The sequence below is a fragment of the Crocuta crocuta genome, unplaced genomic scaffold (genome assembly GCF_008692635.1).
Source record: "Crocuta crocuta isolate KB4526 unplaced genomic scaffold, BGI_CrCroc_1.0 scaffold162, whole genome shotgun sequence".
Lineage (NCBI taxonomy): Eukaryota > Metazoa > Chordata > Mammalia > Carnivora > Hyaenidae > Crocuta > Crocuta crocuta.
Genome location: NW_027529433.1, coordinates 2,231,832 through 2,255,843, shown reverse-complemented (window position 1 = coordinate 2,255,843; position 24,012 = coordinate 2,231,832). Strand labels below are relative to the sequence as shown.

General features: G+C 43.2%; 1 protein-coding gene across 2 annotated transcripts in view; it reads left to right on the top strand.

Moving 5' to 3' along the window:
* Nucleotides 1-24,012, top strand: part of RASGRF2 (Ras protein specific guanine nucleotide releasing factor 2) — a 236,307-nt gene that overhangs the window by 199,627 nt on the left and 12,668 nt on the right. For both annotated transcript variants that reach the window (XM_077759868.1, XM_077759867.1), the window contains exons 19-23: nucleotides 10,088-10,200; nucleotides 16,390-16,450; nucleotides 16,744-16,847; nucleotides 19,191-19,275; nucleotides 22,084-22,281. In XM_077759868.1, coding sequence (XP_077615994.1) covers nucleotides 10,088-10,200; nucleotides 16,390-16,450; nucleotides 16,744-16,847; nucleotides 19,191-19,275; nucleotides 22,084-22,281 — 561 coding nt within the window. The remainder of the gene's footprint in view (nucleotides 1-10,087; nucleotides 10,201-16,389; nucleotides 16,451-16,743; nucleotides 16,848-19,190; nucleotides 19,276-22,083; nucleotides 22,282-24,012) is intronic.

Below are 24,012 nucleotides of genomic sequence, written 5' to 3'. Positions count from 1 at the left end.
AGCCACCCAGGCGCCCCCCAATGTTTTAACTATTTAACAAATACTGTATTGCTTACTATTACATCAGGTACTCCTCTAAGTGGTTTTCAAATATTAAGTCATTTGTCCCTCACCTCAACATTTTAAGGGAGGCGAGGTAGTATTGTTATTATCCCAGCTTTACAGATGGGGAAATTGAAGCCTAGGGAGGTGAAATAATCTGCTGGAGATGACACAGAGAGCAAGTGGCAGAACCAGGGTGCACACCCAGGCTGCTGGCTGTCCATAGCATCCTCTCACCCCTGATCTTGCTGGCCACCTTTGGGGGTGCAGACAGCTTGAAATGCCAAGTGTGCATAACCATTCCTGACTCAAAACAGTGAGAATGGCATATGCTAACACTGACCATGCTTTTTCTATTTCTAAATGCTTCCTTGGAAAAGTTACTTTGTCCCAGAGTCTATTCTGTAAAGGATTTATATGGTTTTATGGGGCAGAGTGCTGCCTCCCTTCTGATGAACACTGCAGCACCTCCTGCATTCAGATGGTGATTTATAGGCTCCTGTGCCAGCCTCTGTGGTGCTGGCCGAGGACAAAGCTAGAGCTAGTGCTGTCTATGGTGAAGGATCAGGAGACCCCAGACATCTCACCTAGCCATGGATTAGATGCTGCCCCCCTGCTCAGCAGCCCCAAAGTACAGTGAAGCTCTTGCGGCCTGCCTTCTGCCAATGGTGCTGATGGGGGTGCCAGGAATAAGAGAAAATTTACTTCCTATATGAGAAGCTGGCAGCTATGAACTATTTCAGTTTAACATGTTTTTAATGTTTATTTTTGAGAGAGACAGGGGCAGAGAGAGGGGGAGACACAGAATCAAAAGCAGGCTCCAGGCTCTGAGCTGTCAGCACAGAGCCTGATGTGGTGCGTGAACCCATGAACCGTGAGATCGTGACCTCAGCCAAAGTTGGACACTTAACTGACTGAGCTACCCAGGCGCCCCAAACTTTGTTTAAATGACGGATTTGTTGTTTCCTGTTTCAACCTTGCAAATAGCTTTATAAAAGCACTAAATGGGAAGGTAATCAATGGGTTACACACTTTCTTATGTTAGTCTCATCTTTACTTATTAGTGCTCATTTGTGTCTAGTTGTCCATACCAGTGCCCTTTGACCTCTGCATATCCAAGCTAAGAAATCCCAAATGCCCACCAGGTACAAACCAGTGAGCATTTGTTTACAATGCCTATACATTTGTTTACAAACCTATGCTTCCCACAAAGGCAGCCAAAGTGAAACAGGCTGCTGTAGTTAGGCCAGCCAGCCCTGTTCCCTTTGATTCCTGATTTCCTGGGCACGTAGGCTGGTACTGATATTCATTACTGTAGTTTCTGACCCTGATGCATTATTTTATCAAAATGTGTCCTTCTCCCTGAGAACAAACTGCCGTGGGCGTCACATTTCACTTTAGTTGCTGGGTCCAGGAAGACTCAGGTGAGGAGAGAAACCTAGAAACCTGAATTCTAGTCTAGATTCCCACATCAGCTTGCTGTCTTCCTCATTCATAAAACGGGGAAAAATGATCTGTAAAGGATTCTTATGCACAAATGAATTTGTCAGAATGCCCTAGAAAATACAAAATGTAAGAAACTGTTTTTTGTTTAAATATTTCATTTATTTTTGAGANATTCTTATGCACAAATGAATTTGTCAGAATGCCCTAGAAAATACAAAATGTAAGAAACTGTTTTTTTTTAAATATTTCATTTATTTTTGAGACAGAGAGAGAGAGAGAGAAAGCGTGAGCAGGGGAGGGTCAGAGAGGAAGACACAGAATCCAAAGCAGGCTCCAGGCTCTGAGCTAGCTGTCAGCACAGAGCCCAACCTGGGGCTGGAACCCACGAACCATGAGATCATGACCTGAGCCGAAGTCGGACATTTAACCAACTGAGCCACCCAGGCACCCCCAGATGTAAGAAACTATTATCTGATAACTATGGTTCTTTTCTTTTCTTTTTCCTTTCTTTCTTTCTTTCTTTTTTTTTTTAAGTCCTGAAGATAGATATTCATTTTCTGACTCTCTTTCTGTGGTCTAGGCAAACAACCAAGATCTTACTTCCTTTAACTACTTAGCAAAGTTTTTCTTATCTTACATACACTCCTGTTGTTATTCTTTAAACTCTCCTTAAGCTTTCTACTATATTTTAAAAAAAAGAAAAGAAAACTCGGTGACAAATTAACAACAGGATTTATTTAAGTCTGTGTGAAATAAAATTAAGAGGCTAAGAAGCCAGTCTTAGGGGCACCTGGATGGGTCAGTTGGTTAAGCATCTGATTGCAGCTCAGGTCATGATCTCATGGTCTCTGGGTTCGAGCCCTGTGTCAGGCTCTGTGCTGACAGCTCAGATTTTGTGTCTCTGTCTCTCTCTTTCCCTCCCCTGCTCAGCTCTGCCTGTCTCTCTCAAAAATAAATAATCACTTTAAAAAAAAAGAAACCCCTGTCTTAAATGGAATTTAATTTCTGTCCCCACCAGTTGCCAAGACAGAAATTTAGCTTTCTCTGTAGATCCAGTGGAATTCTTTAACCTTGTATGGATGGGTTTCATGGGCAGAAAACATGGAGGAACTCTGTCTGGGACTTTATGTACATCGATAGCTTCTGACTCCTCTCCTAGTTTGCATTCTACATGGGTATCATCACTCATGGACCTAGGAGGCATTTCTGGTGACCATGCACACAAGACTGAGCTTTGGGTCCCTTTTCTGGATCAGCGACCCTTCATTATTTTAGGCCTCTGTCCCCTAGGACTCCAAGGAGCCAGTGTAGCACTGAGGCATCAACTGGTTTGTTCAGGCCTGAAGGTGTTGCCTACCTGTTGCCCTTTTCTTTGTGCTTCCTGTCCTGCCCAGCCTGTTCCCAGATGCCACCCACCTGTATCTTCTGATCTCTTTGCATAGTTTCTTCCTGGATGAATATCAAAGGCTCTACTTCTGCTACATTCCTGACTCTGGGTCTATCTTCTCTATGGGGAAAGGGATGAGATACAGCTTGCCTATCAGCTTTCTTTATCAGTCTTTTTCCCTCTTATGGGTCAGAGGGCATGGAGAACAAAGTGTAACTTATAGACCACTCTCTACTAAGACTTCTTCTCGACTTAAAGTCAATGACAATTTTGTTGGCATGTGGCATTAATTAACAATCAAAATTTAAAAATCAAGATTAAAAGCAGGCCTTTCCAAACTTTTTTTCACCTCTAATTTTTGTCCTTGCCTGGAAAGCTACAGTCTGTATCAGTTAACCACCTATCTAGAAACTGGTGGAAAACATCGCCTGGAAAAATTCTCTTTCTTCTGATAAATGCTTTTTAAAAGACTGATTCTCTTTTGAGATGTAAAGATATAAGCCTGGGAGTTATGTGATTTCAAAGTTGTGGGCAGTAGTTAAAATTCTTACAAGCACAGCTGTTCAGGTCTAGAGGCTGGATTTTAGCAAGTCATTCAGATGCAGAATCATTTGTTAGAAAATGGTCAGGTAAATTATTTTCTGCATGGTTTCTTCCTTCTCACTGAGTCCGTGTCATTCATTGCCATTTGCCTCTTCCCAGTTATTTTTGTTCCAACAAATCTTCCACATTTTGCACTGTGCCTTCCTCTAGTAGCCTCCCACCTCACATCTGCTAAAATAATTTCCCCAAACGCCAGATTAAGAAAAATTAAGTAACATATTACCATATGTCTCAGAGTCCAGTATCTTCCCTAGAACTTTTGTCCATTCATGCAACAAATATTTGAGCCCCCACCAGGAGCACCTGTGCTTACCAAATCTGGAGCTTACTTACTCTCTGGGTTTTACCACCTTTTCCTGGTGCATAAGCTCCTACATGATGGTCAGTTACATATTTCTATATACTCTGTTCCTCTTCGGAGATTCTAAAACCTTACGAGTAGGCGTTGAACAGGTATTGGAAAGTTGGGAATTACTGCGGCATTGCTTTGGAGGGTTTTATTCCACATGTAATGCCCTTCCTTATGTTTTTTTGAGTAGGTTATTCCTTTCGTAGGGCAAACAAAGAGGCTTTTAAAAATTTTTTGCAGATTGATGGGGAATGCTGGAAAACGCTGTCTCTTCCTTTTCCAGTGCGAAACTGTGATTCAGAGTCAAGGTTGCCCAGAAGGCAGGCAGACCAAGGGTGGCGTCAGGTAGATGAGGCCAAACAGATGCTTTGCAGGATCTCTTTGCCCGCTTTTAGCCGGCACAGTCTCCCCGGGATCATGTTTCAATATTTAAGTTCTGGATGAAGTTCCCCCTCCCCTCAACAGAACTGAAAACCACACTGGCTTAGAGGCTTTTTATCTCTACTTCATTAAAATGAGGAAACAAGAAAAGTGTATCTTCAACCTATTAAGGTTGATTTGCATAAATTTTGGGAGTATCACTCAGCCTCTTTGCCTCAGTTTCCCAGTTGACCAAATGGTCCAGATCTACTCTAAATGTATATACTACAATGTAAGTTAAATTATTCGTCTTCTCTAGTAAAAGAAAACAGAAAACAGCATGCTTTTCGTTTTCTTGAAAATCATTGTCAAATCTCGGGCTTTTATTTTTGAGCCTAACACCTCCTAATCCCCTTTTTTATGAGCCAGTTGTCCCAGGTTTTAAAATTTTTTGTGTGGTTTTACTCCGTTCTGCAACATTTCCACTTTCCTTTTAAAAACTCTGGCCACTGTTAGGAATACACTATACTGATTATAGTAAGATAATTACTCTCATAATTCTCTTTATCCTCAAATTGTGTTTTTGGAGTCAGATTCTCTTGATGTCCTAGAGTTCCCTTGGCCATACATTGTGTATTAGTAATTATTACCCTGCTCTCCTGAAAGAATGACGTAATTGCCAACATACCTAAGCGGTCAGCAGGCGGTTTCGTTTCAGGGTGCTGGAGAATCTGATTTATGCGTCTCAGATTATTTCTCTGTTGTATAATCTGGTGTTATTAATACAAACCTGAGTTTCAAGGCCTCTATCTCGAATGGTTGCTAGTCTAGGTGGGAAATAGTTGCAGGCTCAATAGGGCAACCAGCTGTTGGATGTGTCTTTTCAGCCCAAGCCACCAGCACTAATTCACTGACAGCCACGTTTTTTTGGGAGAGTCTGTGGTGTTAGCAGTTAAAAACTCAGATTTCAGCCAGCCCTGCCTGGGTAGAGTCCTGAGTCTGCCACTTGCTACTGGCGTGACTTAGGACAAAATAACTTAGATTCTCTGTACGTTGACTTCCTTGTATGTAAAATGCGAATTATAGTGATTGTAACTGTGTTGCTGTCAAGGGTTAAATGAGAACATAAAGTGATTGAAATATCATCTAGCATGTGGCAAACTCTCACAAAGTCTTAGTTATGATAATGACATGAGGAGTTGCTCACTAACCTAGGGGACATGCCGACTTTCTAGTCATTTATGAATGTGTTTGAGCGGAATCAGGAAGATCTTGGTAAAATACCCTCATCTCCCAACAGCTTACCGCTTGAGGAGGATTCTAACATCATTTGTGGGTAACCTTTTGTCCCTAAGTCCTTGCCGTGTTTCCTGCTACTCTGCTTGAGCTATCACCTCTTTGCAGGGGTTCCCAGAGCTACATTTCCAGGCCCAGAACCTCTCCTCAGACTCAGAGGGCCTCGCCTCCACCCCAGCACTCTAGCTCCTCTCCCTGGGTTTCCGGGGTTAAGGTTTCCTTCTTCTCTCCGTCACCCAGCCTGCTGTACTTTGTCCTGCCTTCCCCCCACCGCGAATGAGAGCTATGGTCTCCTTTGTAGAGGCTGAAATGTGAAAGTCTCATATTTTCTGGGCTCTCTACTGTTGGAAGCAGGGTTGTTTTTTTTTTTTTTTCTTATCTTCCCTCTCCTCATCTCTGCTTCAAAAATTAGAAAACAAAAACCACCCTACATAAGCTGTTGCTGTGATAGCTGCAGGGACTGCCTCAGGTCCTCTTGGGTGCCGCAGGGTTCCCTGATCGCAGGCATGAGATAACCGACAGCAGGCAGCTTCCGCCTGTGGGGCCATGCTCCCCCTGGGCCAGGCCGGCCAGGTCCCAGCACAACGGCGGTGCGGTAGCCAGACGACCCTGGAGCGCCACCTTGTGGGCACCCTTGATTTCTGCCTCTGCGAAGCTGCCAGTGTTCTCCCCCCAGTATTCTCATTTCCCATTTCCAGGGCCTGGGGGAATGTGACAAAAAATTAGATTCCAGATAATTTAAAAATGACTGTCAGGCAGACTTATTATGAATAATCTACCTCTGGATTTAAATAGGGCAAGTGCCTTTTAGCTGCTCCAGGTTTCTTTTAAAGTAGTAGCTACTATGTTTTTAACAGGGACTTTTGAGTGGTCAATTCTGCATTTTACATGCATTGTTAAAAAAGAAAACTTTACATTCTAGGTAGTATATCAGAGGATTCAGATCGTTTTTTAGTCAGTCTTTGAGGAGTTGTTTTTATGAATTAAAAAAATAAACAATGGCAATGTCTTGCTGCTGAAAGTATAATCAGCATCGCCCTGGAGTCCATTAGAAAAGTAGAGTGTTTCAAACCTACTGCATTAGAGTCTGCGGTGATTTGTAGGCATATTGACAGGTAGAAGCACAGGTGTAACCTCGGGTTACCAGAGTCAGATGACAGACCTGTGTTTTTGTCTGTACTCTGGCACCTCCTTACATGCCTCATCTCAGCCATATGATCACATCCCTTCAGCCTCAGTGGCCTGTGTATGACACAAGGTCATAGGTTCCTGCCTTGTCTGCTCCTGGGTCAGCTGAGGGAGAGCTGAAATCATGCATGGAAGTTCACTTTGAACGTGGTAAAAAACCTGTGCAAAGGTCAGGGGAAACTATGAGTGAGAATTCTTCCATTTCGTACTCAGCCATCATTAGTTAACCTGCTTTCCATCAGCTACATCATCAGCAGAGTAAATATTCACCTGTAACCTTCATCATGCTCTGAATAGTGTCTGGGCAAATTCCACCAAGTTTTCAAAGGTCTCTCTCAGGCTAGTCTTCCCAGAGCTCAGAATCATAAAATTACATTTTATTTTCCTTAACAAGACCTTTCGTACAACTTGCCTTCCTGGGGCCTCATAACTGTTTCCCCTGTTGAGCCCAGGGCGGGGCACTGTAGGTACTCCCGGGAGCTCGTTGATGAAATTGCTAATTAGCCCTTAGCAAGGTCCAAACACTGGCCTGATGTCCTTCACACTAATCCATTTATGATAATCAGATTATGTGCATCGTTAGAGGCTGACATAGCTACCAGAGGACTCCATCATCTCACTAATAAATATCAAGTATTCATTAAGGAAACAGACTCCTGATGGCTGAGAAATCTTGGTAGTGTGCAGGAGTTGAAGTAAGTGAGGTCATTATCTGTTTATAAATATTCCCTTCACCTTGAAACAGGAGAGGAGGTGGGACAAAGAAAACGCAGTAACAAGGTACTACTCTCTTCTCCTTCTATACATTTTAAAAGAAAAACCGATAGCCAAGAAGCTGTTGGGCAATAAGTAAATGAAATTTTAGGAAGACATCAGCTAAAGGCCTAAGAATGGTAAGAGATATTAACCTCTGTGTTGCCTGAGGCCCCAGTGTCTCCTATTCTGAAGAAACGGTACTGATTGTGAAGCATTAAAAGCGAAATATTGAGGAAAATTTGTTAAACAATTCTCCACCAAACTGAGGCACAAAAGTATTCCACTCAAATCAGGGCAGACTGTTGCATTGTCTACAGTTTGTGAAATTATGGACTATTTTGCCCCGAATTTACTAAATATAGGTAAAGCGTGCTGTTTTTTTTATTAGATTCTTTCCAATTAGCAACATTTTCTCTAATTACTTAAAAGAATTCAGAATGTCAGTGCTTCAAAATAACTTTCCTGAAAGTTAAAATGTAGTTATAACGAGTAACTTTATATAGGAAGGAAAATACACATTCACGCCTGCTCATGGAAAAAGAGTCCATCATAGTCAGGTCCTTGAAAACAGGACTTAGCAGTGTGCATTTCATCTCTGATAACCTGACAGTCCCGGTGCGCTGCCTGCAAGTGTGTTGTAAGAATGTACTAGGGGTGCCTGGGTGGCTCAGTTGGTTCAGCGTCCAACTTTGGCTCAGGTTATGATGTCATGGTCAGTGAGTTCAAGCTCTGTGTCAGGCTATATGCTGACAGCTCAGAGCCTGGAGCCTGCTTGGGATTCTGTGTCTTTCTCTCTCTCCCCACCTCCACTGCTCATGCTCTGTCTCTCTCTCTCAAAAATGAATAAACATTAAATTATTTTTTTAAAAAAAGAATGCATGAATTTTTAAACAGTGCAAGAGGAATGCCTGGGTGGCTCAGTCAGTTAAGTCTCCAAGTTCAGCTCACATCATGATCTCACAGTTCGTGGGTTTGAGCCCTGTCTCAGGCTCTCTGCTGTCAGCACGGAGCCTGCTTTGGATCCTCTGTCTCCCTCTTTCTTTGCCCCTTCCCTGTTCATGCTCACTCTCTCTCTCAAAAATAAACATTAAAAAAATTAAAAAGTGCAAGAAACACAACTTTACCTTATTACTTCTTTCTTCAACTCTTTACCTTGAAAAATTTCAAATCAAGAGAAAAATGCCAGAATAAAACAAAGAACACTGATACACATCTATACTCACAATAATAGTTAACATGTTTACCACATTTGTGTTCTCTCTCTCTCTGTACCTCCTCCCTGCCCTTGCAAAACAGGGACCTGCTCTTAAACAGCCTCAGTACACTGATCAAAGTCAGGGCAATCTAACATTGATGATGTTCTCACCCAGGACGTAGCCCTGATTCGATTTTTCCCAGTGATGCCCTTTATAGCATTTCCCCCTCAGTCCTGGGTTTACATGCTGCATGTAGCCATGGTTCCTTTGTTGTCCTTTAAAATGGAACAGTTCCAGTTCTTATTTGTCTTTCATATTACATTAACATTTTTGAAGAGCACAAGGCTTTCTCACAATGCCAATGGGAGATTTTGCATTTGGGGAAAAAGTAATAACTGGTGATTGTCACAGAGCATTACATCAGTACATGATGTTAGTTTGTTCCACGACTGGTGGTGGTCACTCTGATCAGTTTGTTAAGGTGAGGTCTGCAGAGTCTGTCTTCGAAATTAATAAATCATTTCTGGCAGGGCCATGTGGGTACTTGGACACTATTAATTCTCTTTCCCAGTTAATTTCAGCATCCGTTCAGTTACCTGATCTGTTATTACTGCTTTGGACAAAATGGTGATTCTTTTTAAAGCTTTTTTATTTCTTTGCATTTGTTGGTTGGAATTCTGCTACGAAGAAAATTTCTCTTCCACCCTCTCTGTGTATTTACCTACTTACGTCTTTGTGAGCATCAGTAGAGGCTCACTGGTTGTTGTGATTCAGTTAGTAATTACTTATCACTCACATTCCCTTTGATGCTCCTACTTACAGCTTTGCCCAGTGGGCGCCCCTTCAGTCTCACTCCTGGGTCTGTTTGGTGCATCCCCATCAGTTTGTGAGTGTCCTTTATTCTTTAGCCCTTAGCATATCTATATTGAAGTTCTAAATTCAAGTCACTGCCCAAATGACAGATTTTATTCTTGCAACCAATTTTTTTTGAGCTATTTCTCTGCCCCAGTTTCTGATCTTACACACGGTCCACTGGGAAGCCAATTATTTCAGCCCTGATCATACAGTAGGTTATGATGGGGGAACCTTGAGAGCATCAAAACAAAGCCCTTTACCCCACTGGATTGACCAAGGAAGGCTCCTGGGAGAAAGTATATCACCTCCTAGACACAAAACATGAATAGATATAAACATGGGGAGGAAGCACTGTGGCCTAGGCTAAGGGAAGCACTTATCTCTCTGAGGAATTTCCACCCCCTGGGGAGCCTGGCAGAAATACTAACAATAGGACCCCAACCCAAACCAATTAACTCAGGATCTCTGCTGGGGAGAACGGTCCTGGGTTCCATACATTTTAATTTCCATACATCGCTTCTAGAGAATTCATCGTGAGAAATGGTGTCATGTGTCCTCGAGCTAAAACATCCACAACTAACATTTTCAAAGATCCATTTTATCTTATAGGACTTTGAGCTCAACAACGAACTAAAAATGAATGTCCTAAATTTGCTAGAAGAAGTTTTGCGTGACCCAGACCTTCTTCCCCAAGAAAGGAAAGCCACGGCGAATATTCTGAGGTAAGTGCGGTTTTCAAGTGCCTCCCAACCACGTTGGTTGATTTGTGCTACATTCCAGAAAATAAGATCCTGTCGAATCAGAAAGATGTATCTTAGACTCCTGGAGGCACGGGGATCCTGCTGTCACTGGCAAAGCGTTACGTACCATCTCTTTTCTGGGGGCAGGTTGGCGCGTACTGCCTCGGGAAGACTTGGACTGGGCGGCGTAACCTGTGGGGCTTAGGAGTGCAACTGCTCCTGTTCGTGTGGGCAGAGTGTGGTTCGCTGCAGAACCAAAAGTGAAGAGGAGCCCTTGAGGGTCCTCTCCTGCAACTGCAGCAGGCACTGGAGAGAGATGCTATTTTCCTGCCGTCGGTTCTCGTTGTTTATCATAAGCTCATGTTGATGAGTTGGTAGTGGCATTTCTGTGAGAGTCTCGTGCACCTGGCTGGTGGATGTGCCACCACACAGTAGTTCTGTATTTTCTTCAGCTTGTGTCGCAGGTTCTATGCCAGTTTTACTGATGTCTTCTCAGGTTGGGAGTATAAATTGTATAAATTTGGACATCTGTGTGGTAAAAGCTTGAACTCTGGGTTTCTCATGAGAGACTGTGTGTGTCTGTCATTACACCCAGCATCCAAGCAGGTCACAGACTTCTTTACAGCTTCTTAAACCTGGTGGGTGGATTTTGTTTTCTAGTATGCTGCACAGGGGAGGACAGCCACCGGGGGCTTCGTGCAGACGTGCAGACATTTCATTTCTAACTTTCCTGACATATTGCTATATCATCTGTCCCTGCGTGGGGATGGAAAACCCAGCATCTATCTGCTACAGCCTGGTACCCCTTTACCATTTTGACTTCTAGTTCTTCTCTATTTATATTGTCTGGAAAAGAGTCCTTTCTTTCTTCTCACCTTAAGTATATGGTTTCTTTGTTATCCAGCATTCTGAGTGTAGAGAGGAGTCCATCTTAGTCCAGTCTACCATGTTTTTGGAAGTCCCTCTCTAACACAGCGATGCCAGATTTTGGTCTGCAGCCTTTCAGCAATTGGCTTGTAAGTCATTCTCAGTACCATTCGCTCAAGATCCCATCACCAGATGCTTCTGTGGTCTAGGGACCCTTGTAGGTGGAATGTGTCTGCCCCAAAACAGATATGTTAAAGTTCTAACCCTGAGTACCTCAAAATGTGATTTGGAAATAGGGCCAGTGCAGATGTAATTAATTAAGAGGAGGTCATACTGGAGTAGCGTGGGTCCCTAACCTGATATGATTGGTTCATACATTCAAATGTACACTCTATATAGATGAATTACCTGATATGGGAATTATATCTCAATATGGTTGTTACAAAAAAACTGTAGTTATAACCCACTTGCTATTTTGTAAAAGAAAAAAAGAAGAAAAAAGCAAAACAAAAGGCAGTTCTAATGATGGGATGGCCCCAACCGCCCACCCCCAATTCCAAATATTCCAAAAGTCCCAAGAAATGTGTGCTCAGGAACAAACCCAGTCATTTTTCTGCCTCAGCATCTTTTAAAAATTTTTAATGTTTATTTATTTATTTTGACACAGAGAGAATATAGCAGCAGGGGGAGGGGCAGAGAGGGAGAGAGAGAGAGAGAGAGAGAGCACAAACAGGGGAGGAGTAGAGAAAGACAGAGACAGAGGGAGGGAATCTCAAGCAGGCTCTGTTCTGCCAGTGCAGAGGCCAACATGGAGCTCAGACACACAAACCATGAGATCATGACCTGAACCAAAATCAAGACTTGGACACTCAGCCTACTGAGTCACCCAGGCTCCCCTCTGCCTCAGCATCTTTATTCAAGTCCACTGCCCCGAGACCGCTGAGGGAGAGACCTTATCAGCGCCATCACTGTCTCTGTTGAGAACGCTGCCTGACCGTCTTCTGAAGCTACCATTTCCCTATCAAAAAGCTGGCAAAGGTGCCACCTGTCCCATCCCTTAGCCACATGGGCCCCAGAGCAGCCTCGCTCAGCCCAGAGTCTCAGGCTCTTGTGAAAATAGCTCCTTTCGTTCCTGGTTCCACATCTTTCACCGTTCCACATGCACTGACAGAGCCAAGCAGGAAATAGATATTATGCCCTGCATTCTCCTTCCTCTGACCATCTTTCTTCCCATGAGGCCAAACGAAACCACAGTCTTTGTTTAGCCCTGAGCATATCAACTAAAGTAGACAGATACCAGTGGAGTGATCGGCCTTTTAGCTGAGCAGACAGCCAGACCCCAAGTCCAGATGGGTTAGCTAGGTCTCTGAGGCACTAAATTATCTTCCTAGCAAGCTCTTAAATAGATTTATGCCCCCGCTCAAAAAAATTCTCGTGCCAGAAAACTAGATTGTTGATTGAAGTTCCCCTGTCAAGTAATTCATTCTACCTGCACTAAGCATAAGGGTCCCTGCCCCAGCACACAAGACTGTGATGATAGGAGGAATAAATGATGCATTAATTTGTTAGAGGTTCTGATAATTTACTGAATTGGATACTTATGTTTTTATGTATGAAATTTTATATTTACATTTTTATTTCTTGTTTTTAAATTTATTTTTGAGAAAGTCAGAGGCAGAGGACAAGGGAGAATCTCAAGCAGGTTCCACACTGTCAAGCACAGAGACTGACATGGAGCTCAAACTCATGAAACTCTGAGATTATGACCTGAGCCAGAATCAAGAGTTAGATGTGTAACCAACCGAGCCACCCAGGCGCCCCTATATGTATGTTTTTAAACTCATGTCAGAATGATTAGAAAGTAAAGTAGGAAGTAATACCTAGATATAGCCATCACTGATGGAATGCTGTCATTCATGCAATCTCTTTGTGAAAAGAAGCCACCATGGAGTATATGAGAAAGAAACAGAAATCAGAAGGACTATTTAGTAACCCTGAAAATTACAAAGATGTTCCTGTTAATTCATTTCTTAATTTGGAAACAAACAAGGAATTATTTCCAACCAAAGCCAGGAGATTTCCATGCATTTCTAAGATATGCCAGAGCAAGGGTAGCAATGGGCTCAAGTAAGCCTGGAGGGAAGTAAAGCCATGCCTAAGAAAGCAAAGGAAGCAAGAGGTGGTCAGTAGGTCCCAGAAGGCGAAGCAACAAGTGATTAAACCATTCACAAGTGAGGAGGAGCGGAGACTGAGGCAGGTCATGCCAGGGGCACAAGCCAGCCAGGCTCAGTCACAAGCAAGCATCCCGGATAGTGTGGACAAGTCTGCAGACAGAGGGCAGTTGCTCTTGGCTTGGTTTTTAAGACTAATTTCTACTGTTGAAGGAGGACTTTTCTAGTCATAGAACTTGAATAATCCCTTTTCCTTTAAAATTTTTTTTATCTGCAGTGTCCACTTTGGCTCAGGTCATGATCTCATGGTTTGTGGGTTTGAGCCACGCGTCAGGCTCTGGGCTGAAAGTTCGGAGCCTAGAGCCTGCTTCTGATTCTGTGTCTCCCTCTCTCTCTGCCCCTCCCCTGCCCATGCTCTGTCTCTCTCTCTCTCTCTGCCTCCCCAAAAATAAATAAAATATTTAAAAAATAAAAAATAATAAAAAATAAACATTTTTATCTGGTGCTCTTATTATAAATGCACAAATATTAAACAGATCATGCTGACTGGCAGATGTGAGAGAAACCTAGTATCCTGGAGTGGGCATCAAAGTGCCAATGCTGTCAGAAGACTAGAAACAAATCCATCCAGTTTGGAGCTGGACCAGAGTTTTCACATCAAGGGGAAAATATGTGAACATACCTCCCAGTGAATACAAGTTGTGGTTACAAGAGATAAAGACATATCACACTGTAGTTAAAGGTAGCCCTGACATGAGAGATTTTATATGCAATCAAGCTGTATAACAGTGAGACGTAAACATGACATGTATTTAAACATATATTACCTTTATACAGTAAACTGGCTTCTTCCAATGATGAACCATGTCTGCCTCACACAGTCTCACAGGGATTACTTTATGATGAAAAAACTTAATAGGCATACATAGTTTGTTGTCTTATTTGTGAATAAAATCCTCCGCTCGAGACTTTTCTATTTCTAAAATGCTATTCCCCCTGCAACATTGTATGACTGGTGGGCTTCTGAAGCTGTGTGGGGGAGAGTTTTTGGTAGACAACTAACATGCCATGAAATGAAAAGAAACAAAGACTGGCTTCGTAGGTGATCCGCTGGAATGGGTCAGGTGACCCACAAGCCTCCCAGAGCCCCAGGCATCATCAATAGCTGCTTTTGTGAAAAGAGAAAATGTTAGATAATTTAACCAGACCAGAATGTATCTTGGAACATTAGCATGAGATCACTGAGGAAAGGAACATTTGAAAGAAGCTAACTGCCTTCTTGACCACTTCTTTCCAAGGAAAGAATATTGCCCAGCCTCATTAAAAAAAGATCTTTTCCATGGGTACACATAGTTATGTGGCCACCGATCTCTCTCCAGGAACCCAGACTAACCTGGAAAGAATGACATAAGCTTTGGGAAATAGTCACTTTTATCCCCTGTGTGTAATCCTTAAGTAGGATTTAACAGTCTTTGGAGAAAGACTTGTGTTTGCTTACTTTTTCCTCATCTCAGTCTGCCTTTTATCATATGATGAGTATTTCTTTCTGATTGCAAATGAGATGGCTCATTGCTGAGAAGAGGACCACCGTTCCTAGAATCTAGAAGGAATCTTCTCCCTGGTGAACAGCCAACAGCTTTTTTAAGAGTGGAAAAGAGAGGAAAGAGACTGGACGTTTCTGGATGTGTGTTCTGTGCTGGACCCTTGAAGAGGTGCTTTATAAGCCTGCCTAAAGCAAGCAAGAGCAACTGGACAGCACAACTGACCAAACCTTGAGCAAGTTAGTCCCCTTGGGCTTTGGTTTCCTCATATCTAAAATGGACCTCATAATACTTCCTTTGAAGGGATTTCATATGATACAAGAGTGAATGTCAGATGGTTTGTACGTGGCTGGTGTGTAGTGGGTAGACGGTACCCCATCTCTGTTGCTTTCGTGTTTCTGAAGGTTGTAGTTCTGTTTTCATCAATTCAGAACACAGCAGAACATCACATCATTATTTATTTTATCTTTTAAAGTTTAGTTATTTATTTTGAGAGAGAAAGAGAGCAAGCACGTGCAATCAGGGGAGGGGCAGAGAGGGAGAAGAGAGAATCCCAAGCAGCCTCCACCTTGTCAGTGCAGGGCTGACATGGGGCTCACACTCAACAGACTGTGAGATCATGACCTGAGCCAAGATCAAGCATCAGACATTTAACTAACTGAGCCACTGAGGTGTCCCCATTATTTCTTTTAAAACTACCTTCCTACAGCAGACAGGCTATGTGGTTTGGAACTGTTGAAATATTTCAGTACTTTTAATATCTGATTCTGACTTCATTTTGGAAAACTTAAAATGCTTGGCCCAGATGGTAAGTTATGTAATCAGTATAATTCTCCTGGACTCTGAACTTCTGTTGGACATGAAATGTCACTCCCACTCTGAAACCCGCACCCACTTCAGGATTCACTAACATATATTTATTCAGTCATTCATCACTGAAAAAAAAAATACTGAGAGCTGAATAACTAACTCTGTGTGTGGGGATATAGCACCAAGTGCATCTCGGGAAAGTCCATCTGGGAATCGAGGGAGAAGAGTTTACTTGCTGGCTTCTGCTTTGCATTGTTCCAATTCTTGCCAGCCAGGAACTGCCCTGAGCTACCGGTCTACCGGTCTACCGGTCTACGTATGCATGGGGAGGGGCCCTCTGCATCTTCTGCTTCAGCATCAGCATGGAAGGGCCAGGGTGGGAGCTAGAGGAATGTGGGTGGGAAGCCCATTAGAATCTCTGACTGATGGGATTGCAGGATACTTGAACTCACAGCATGGATCCTCTTGGTAGTACAGAGCACACCAGCTCACCCTCAGCTTCACCTTGATGGTGGATGTTTAATTTACAACCTTCTGTATAACAAGTTGGCTTCTTGATATAAACCAGCTCTCTCAGTGATCCTCCGGTGCCTTTAACGTGTGTGTCTTTCTGTTTCCTTGACTTCCCATCTCTGGCTCATGTCTCTGCGGCCTCCAGCTGGCAGCACAGCCTCATGGACCCAAACCCTCCAACTTGCCACCCTGGGAGAACCAAGTGCATGTTGTCATTTTATTCCTGGCATGTTTCTTTTCATGGATGATATTTTGATTTTATTTTTTAGGGCCCTTTCACAAGATGATCAAGATGACATCCACCTAAAATTAGAGGATATCATTCAACTGGTAAGTCCAGCCATGGTCTTATTCAGCATGATTACATGCAGCCTCCTTCTCAAAGGCAAGCAATTTGCCCATGACTGATACCTGGATGTTCAACCGTAGTTCTATCAATGAAGCACTGGGAGATGAACTAAATTCGACTTGGGGTTTAGCTGTTGCTCCATGATATTAATGTTGGCTGATGTTTCTAGCTTTTATAGCTAGAATCCATGATGGACTTCATTCTTGAGCAGCTGCCGTGAACGGCTGGGCACCTCACTCTCGGTGAGTTTCATTCCCGCCTTCCTCTCTTGCAGACAGACTGTCCGAAGGCTGAGTGCTTTGAGACCTTGTCAGCCATGGAGCTGGCTGAGCAGATCACCCTCCTGGACCACATCATTTTCAGAAGCATTCCCTACGAGTGAGTGTGGCCCTCACAGCCACAGGCCCCCTCTGGCAGGACCTGTGGGCTTAGAGCTGTCATCCCTAAGGCAGATGTGTGTGCACAGAGGTGTGAGTCTTGATCTTACCGTGGTTTGGTCCCACTTCAATGCCTATTGGCCCCAGTTTATGCTAGAAACATTGGTTTGGCAACACTGGGGACTCTCAAGGTAGTCACTCTGTGCTTCTCTATGTTCTGTAGTTCCCATGGAATGTGCATTTCTTCGTATTCCCACATCCTCGCATTATAGAAACCTCAGTATGGCTGTAACAGGGGTTCTCAAATTCAGGGTGTCCAAAATCATTTGGGAAATTATTTCAAATGTACATTTCTAGATATTTCCTTCAGAGATTTGTGATTCTAGTAGGTTTGAGGCCCAAGAAAGGGCATTTTCAGTGAGAATCCCAGACAATGTTGCATGATCCAAGACTATACTTTAAGAAGCACCGATGTTGGGTAAAAGCTATACATTTTACTACAGTTATTCACCCACTTCCATGAACCAACAAGTATTGCTGAGCTTTGAGACGCTGCCACAGTGTAGACTCCTGAGACAGAGCTTTGCACGGGGCACATGCTGAGCATCGATGTGCTGCGTGAGCTGCCACATAGTGAGCAGCATCACTCCTGCCCTTGAATCTTCCCATGCAGAGGGTGCAGAAGGCCTTTATCCCTCTTGGAGCTGTAACAGCCATAGCTCCACAAACAAGGCCTTTGTCTGGACAAATGATAACTATTGGCCCACATCCTCTGTGAAATAGCTACATTGCCAGTAAAGAAGGGACTGGGCACAAGATATGAATGTGACTCATGTCATATGTAGAGAAGAGGACATCATGATGATGGAGGGTAGTATGGCAGAGGCATGAGAGGCGGGGCCAAGAGTTGCCCCTGCAGACTTTTCTGCGTTTTATCTTCTTCCCCCCCACCTCTCTACCCATGTACAAGTGGGGCAAGGGAAGGGTGGGGAAAGCAATGTGGCCTATGGGCTATACAAATAAACCCAGTGACTACTTGAGTGAAGACTTCAGTTAGAAACCACAGTGCCTCTGCCCCCTATCTCCTGACTCCCTCTAGTGCAGTGGGGATTTGGTGGGGAGATGAACATAACCTCTGTGGAGAAAGAGAAAGCCCCAACCTCCGTGGTTTGTATCTTCCTGGGACCCTCCCTTCCTCTCCTCTCCTCCCTGTCCCCACCGTGCTGGTGTGAACATCTACCAATTATTGTCATCTGTGGAACCGGCATACCTTTATCTCCAACAGCCTTGCAGGAACATGAAGGAACAAAAAAACCTTATGCAGGGACTCAGTCAACATTTCTGGATTAAGACTGTGTCCGAGTAATTTCATTTCAGGTTATTTTTTGTAATGCCTATACAAAATAGTCCCTGGATGTTCCACCCTGATCGCCCCTTGCTTGTTGTGATTTGGTGGCCTGCTCATGGGTGAGGTGAAGGAACAGGGATGTTCTGAAGACAGACCTTCCACCAGGCTGAGCTCCTACCTCTGTAATTGCCTTCACCGCATGAAGTGGTAACAACAGTGTGTGTTTATTCAGCCTTTACCATGTGTATCGTTCTGGGCTCCGGGGAGAACAAAGGAAAATCCCTGCCCATGGAATTGACATTGTCCTGGAGAATATCAAGCAAAGTGGAGGAAAACATGTTGTTCTTGATTAACGTTTTTGGTGGTGATGGATTTTTTTTTTTTTTTTACCTTCTGCTAAGGCTTAAGATTTTTCATTTTATTTTTCATTTATTTTTTAATTTTTATTTTTGAGAGAGAGAGAGAGAGTAGGGAAGAGACAGAGGGAGAGGGAGACACAAAATCAGAAACAGGCTCAAGGCTCTGAGCTGGCAGCACAGAGACCTTCACGGGGCTCAAACTCATGAACTGCGATATCATGACCTGAGCTGAAGACGGATGCTTACTAACTGAGCCACCTAAGTGCCCCAAGGCTTAAGATTTTTTTTAAGCTGATCCAGGGAAAACAGTCTTGGTTTCCGAATTAGTACTTAGCTTTTCATTCCTTCTGTGTTGGTCATTGTTTCCCACTTTCAGAGAAGTTTTTATAATGATCCTAATCCCTACAAAGTTCCAAACACTTAAAAGAGAAAGGTAGAAATTGAAAAATCTTTTTTCTTTTTTTGGCATCCAGGGGTAAAATGCGAGAGATGAGCCAAATTTCATTTGAGTTGGTCAGGAGTACTCGATGTTGGGCAGTGTCAAATTTAATGTGTATAATAATCATACTCATTGTTCAGGATCATAGCCACCATTTAAGAAACTAAATTGATTTTGTGTTCTGTTTTGAACTTCCAGAGAATTTCTTGGGCAGGGGTGGATGAAGCTGGATAAAAATGAAAGAACACCTTACATTATGAAAACCAGCCAACACTTCAATGATGTGAGTAACCATAAAAATAAAATGTGGGCATATTGTAGGATGATGAATCAGGGTCTTAAGACTCCTTCTCTAAAACAGAACTGATGAAATGTTAAAACAAAACAAAAAAAGCTTAAATCTTCTCTACGAGCTCACAATATAGTAACTTCCACTTAACTTATAGACATGAGGTTCACTTTTGGTGGTACCCAAGTCTGCTCAATAATGCATAGGTTGCTGCTATTATTTTACAACAGTCATCATTACTTTGTGGTAATACATTGACTAGTTCTAATAGCACATGTGTCGCTGGTCCCCAATGGTGCTGGTGACGGTAAGGTTGGGTTAGTAGAGATCATCCTCATTATTACTGAACGTTCAGCACCTATGCATTCCAGGCTTGGAAGGGACCCTCTTGAGTATAATTGCAGTGTTGCTGTAGCCATGCACACTGGTGACCAGCTGTCAGTCCATCCCCCTGCTCTGCTTTTCTCCAGCAGTAAGATGGCCTTGCTATTAAATCCACCAACTCCTAACTGGTTCTGTTCTAATCATCTCAGCCCTTCAGCAGAACCATATATGTGGGATTATCTATCTTCAGGCCTATCTAGGCAAAGGGAAGGTTCCCTTTCCAGTTCTACTAGACTATAGTGCAAGGAATAATGATGATGTGTTAAAAAAAGAAAAGTCTTTCAGAATCCCTGTAGGTAAATTAAGACAGCATTCAGAATCAAAATACAAAACAACAGTATAGATTCTCAAGATGGCATTTTGCACAGGGTACGTGCAGAGTGCATATACACGGGGTGAGTGTTATCCCATCAGTAGCATCCATAACCCTGCTGCCTAAAGGACAGGATGCATGGCACCTCTGGGTACTTTCTGAGAAGCAGAGTCCCTGCTGTAGAAAATAAGCCTGTATTTTTGTCTGTGCCATAGATATACATATACATATACATATACATATACATACATATACTTGGGATATAATGAACAATCAAATCAGAAGTTCATTCCCAGGCTCCAGACTCTCAAGTGTCCACCAGGATGGCCACTTACATTGTGCTTTCAGCACATTGCGAATGGAACTTATCATTAGTAACCCCCAGACCTGCCGAGCCTACTTCCACATCTTATGCTCTATTCTTAGTCTTGGATAGTGGCCAAGACCACACACTCACTCACCCAAGCACAGAATCTAGAGGTCATCTTTACTCCTTCTCTGCTATTCCCAGCTAGCTCCCGACGTATTAGTGAACCCTAAATCTATGTATTTCCCAGACCCTTCTTTCTCACTGCCATGACCTTGATTTGGCCTTTCGTCCTTTTCTCCAGGACCTCCTAACTCACTATCCACCCCTGCCATCTACTTGTCCCCCAAACCCATTCTTCACACAGTGTCACAGAAATAACTTTTCTGAAAGATCAATCTAAGTATACCACTTTCCTGACGAAATTCTGCCAGTGGCTTCCTCTCGCCTTCAGGATACAGTCCCAGCAGCTCAGCCAGGCCTACAGGAGCCCTCCCTATGTAGGCATGACCTCTTTCTGGAAGCCTCCTCTGTACTAGGCCAAATGCCCCACACTACTTCCGTGTTCTCAAACCCCTCCACGCAGACTTAGCTTTGCATTTCGCTAAGTGATATTTACTTGTTTATGTCTGCCTCTCTTCACCTTTCTGCCTAACTAGGCTCTGTGCCTTGAGGTCAGGGATTCTCATTTATTTGTTCCTGTTCTCAGAACCTAAAAGAATGCCTTGTCTGGGAGCTCAGTACAAAATAACTTTTTTTTTTAATTTTATAGTTTATTTATTTTTGAGACAGAGAGAGACAGAGAATGAGTCAGAGAGGGTTAGAGAGAGACACAGAATCTGAAACAGTCTCCAAGCTCTGAGCTGTCAGCACAGAACCTGACGTGGGGCTTGAACACACAAACCGCGAGATCATGACCTGAGCCAAAGTCGGACGCTTAACCGACTGAGCCACCCAGGTGCCCCAACTTTTTAATGAATATATACAGTGATAATTCTGAGGCACTGTGAGATTTAACATACTTATGGAATGGTCAAAGAATGGGTATACCCACTATATTAAGTGTATGGATATAAGAATAGAGATCCTACATTCCCTTTGTTAGTAATCAGTCCTAAGCTGTTCTTTTCCTTTCCATATTCTAAATGTTGAGCTGCCTCAGCTGCTGCCTCTTTTTCTCTTGGTTTCAATTAATGGAATTACAGTACTTAGCTTTGAAACTATAGGTCCTATTAACTCTGATGGAAAAAATCCAATGAGATAAAAAGGAATAAATGTTCTTTCTTCCCCTGTCCCTAAATGTGTCTGGCTTGAGAGTTGATCAGGTTAGAATTTTATTTGATTGGGGATAAATGTATTTTTTTTCCCTGTGGTAACTGGAGCTTCCTGGTCCCCACATGTTGGGGGCAAAGGAACATGTGGAGAGGCTCCCCAAGAGTGAAACCCATGATCAGCGAAGACTGCCATTCCTCGGGAGTCAGCTCATTCAATTCCATTTCCTCAGTTACTGGAAATAACTCGTTCATCAAAATTACTGATTAAAAAAAATGATCCTTTCCCCCAACATGTTGATTCCAAGCAACCCCTCCTGTTCGCTCTGAGGATGAACAGGTTCTCATTAGTTTCTTGTTATTATTACTTCATTCTTTTCAGAAGATTGGTATCTAAATATGGACTGTGATCTCCATGTCCCTCAGCACCCTGTTTTCCTGACACTTCCATGGGTAAATTAGGCACTTTGCCTGAATGCATTGCTTTGCCTCTTAGCTGGTCTCTCTTGGATTTTCCACTGTCCCAGATGAGTAACCTGGTGGCCTCCCAGATCATGAATTATGCCGATATCAGCTCCCGTGCCAACGCGATAGAGAAGTGGGTGGCAGTGGCAGACATTTGCCGATGCCTACACAACTACAATGGCGTGCTGGAGATCACCTCAGCCTTAAACAGAAGTGCCATCTACAGGCTGAAGAAAACCTGGGCCAAGGTGTCCAAGCAGGTGAGCACCAGCGTGTGACACGTCCCGCTGCCGAGAGGAGAGGCTGAGAGCCAAGAGCCAAGAGAAATATTACTAATTAGGAAATAATTAACTGAACCGAGCAGCTCAGTTGCCAAAGAAAGGTGCCAGTGTGGGTAATTACTGTGTTCTTACCACTTAATTGATTCCACTCATGTGCACTTCTAATTGGTTAATTTAGAAAAGCAAATACAACGCAAAACATTCATTACAACATATTTGGGACAACTTCAAGCAGCGTGGTTGACAGGAGTAGTTTCCAAAATAGTTTGGAGAAGGTACACTGATTCCCAGTGAACACAGAGATGTCCTGTGAATCCATTCTTTCTCCCCAGAGCAAGGGTGTAAATACCTTAGGACCTCAATGTTCACTTTTTTTGGTCACTCATGTAGTAAAGTTTTGGCATAATGACTCAGATGTACAGAAAATCCTCTTAATTTTCTTTTAACTGGATTCAGTTCGTTCATGTCTATCATTTTCATTTGATATTCGAATGAAATAACAATTTCCTCCCGGCCCTGTCTCCTGGCTTTCTGCCTGGGTGTTTGTGGATGCCTGGGAGGGCTCCCCCAGGCTTGAGGGAGGCTTTGTGCACCCACCTATGGTAGCCTGCGGCTAGTTGGTCACTGGGTGACGGGCTGTCATGAATTGCCGGTGCCTGGTGTATGTCTGGTCTGCCTGGCCTGCCACGAGAAGGGTGCAGCGATTGCACCCGGTGGGCTGAGCTGAGCTCACCTCCCCTTCAGCTCTCACTGGCTCTGCTCGTCCTCTACATGCTTCCCTGCCCTCGGTGATCCGTGGTGAGCAGGCTAGCAACGACCTGGGCCTCTCAAAGGGCGTTGGGGGAATTTTTGCAGACTCCTCCACATCATACTGGTGCCAGAGGCAAATTCTTTTTCTGTCAACAAAGCCTGGACCTTGCAAATAAAAGCCACAGCTTCTATAAGCACTGTTTGTTTGTTTTTTAAAAAAGAAAGAAAAACCCTTTTTATGTTGAGATCATGGTAGGGTCACATACAGTTTGTAAAAGATGATAGAAATCCCCCACACCCTACCCCTAGTGCCCCCCGGATGTCAACTCTTGTGTAAGTGTAAACATTTCCCAGCCACAAGGCTAGCATTGGTATCATCCACTCACCTCGTTCAAACCATCAGGTTTACATATACTCACTTGTGTCTGTGAGTGTTTACATGTATGCCCTTTTATTACCACTGCAGTCAAGATCAAGACAGTTCTCTTACCAGGATCCCTCTTGCCACCCTTTTATAGCCATAGCCCTTTCCTCCCTGCGCCCTCCCTAACTCCTGGCAAACAAAAATCTGTTTTCCATCTCTAGAAAATGTCATCTTTTCAAAAACATTATATAAACGGAATCATACAGTATATGACATTTTGAGATTGCCTTTTAAAAAATTCCTGTGAGATCCATTCATGGCGTTACATGTATCAACACTTAGTTTCTTTTTAATGCTAAGTAGTACTTTAGTACTAAGTAGAATTTTAGCCATTCACCCCTTGAAGAACATCTGGATTGTTTTTGGTTTAGGGCAATTACAGATAAAACTGCTGTGCACATTCATGTATAGGTTTCGTGTGACTATAACTTTTTGTTTGTCTGGGATAAATGCCCAAGAGTGTAACTGCTGGATCATATGGTAATTGTGTGTTTAGTTTTTAAGAAACCGTCACATTCTTTTCCAGAGTGGCTGTA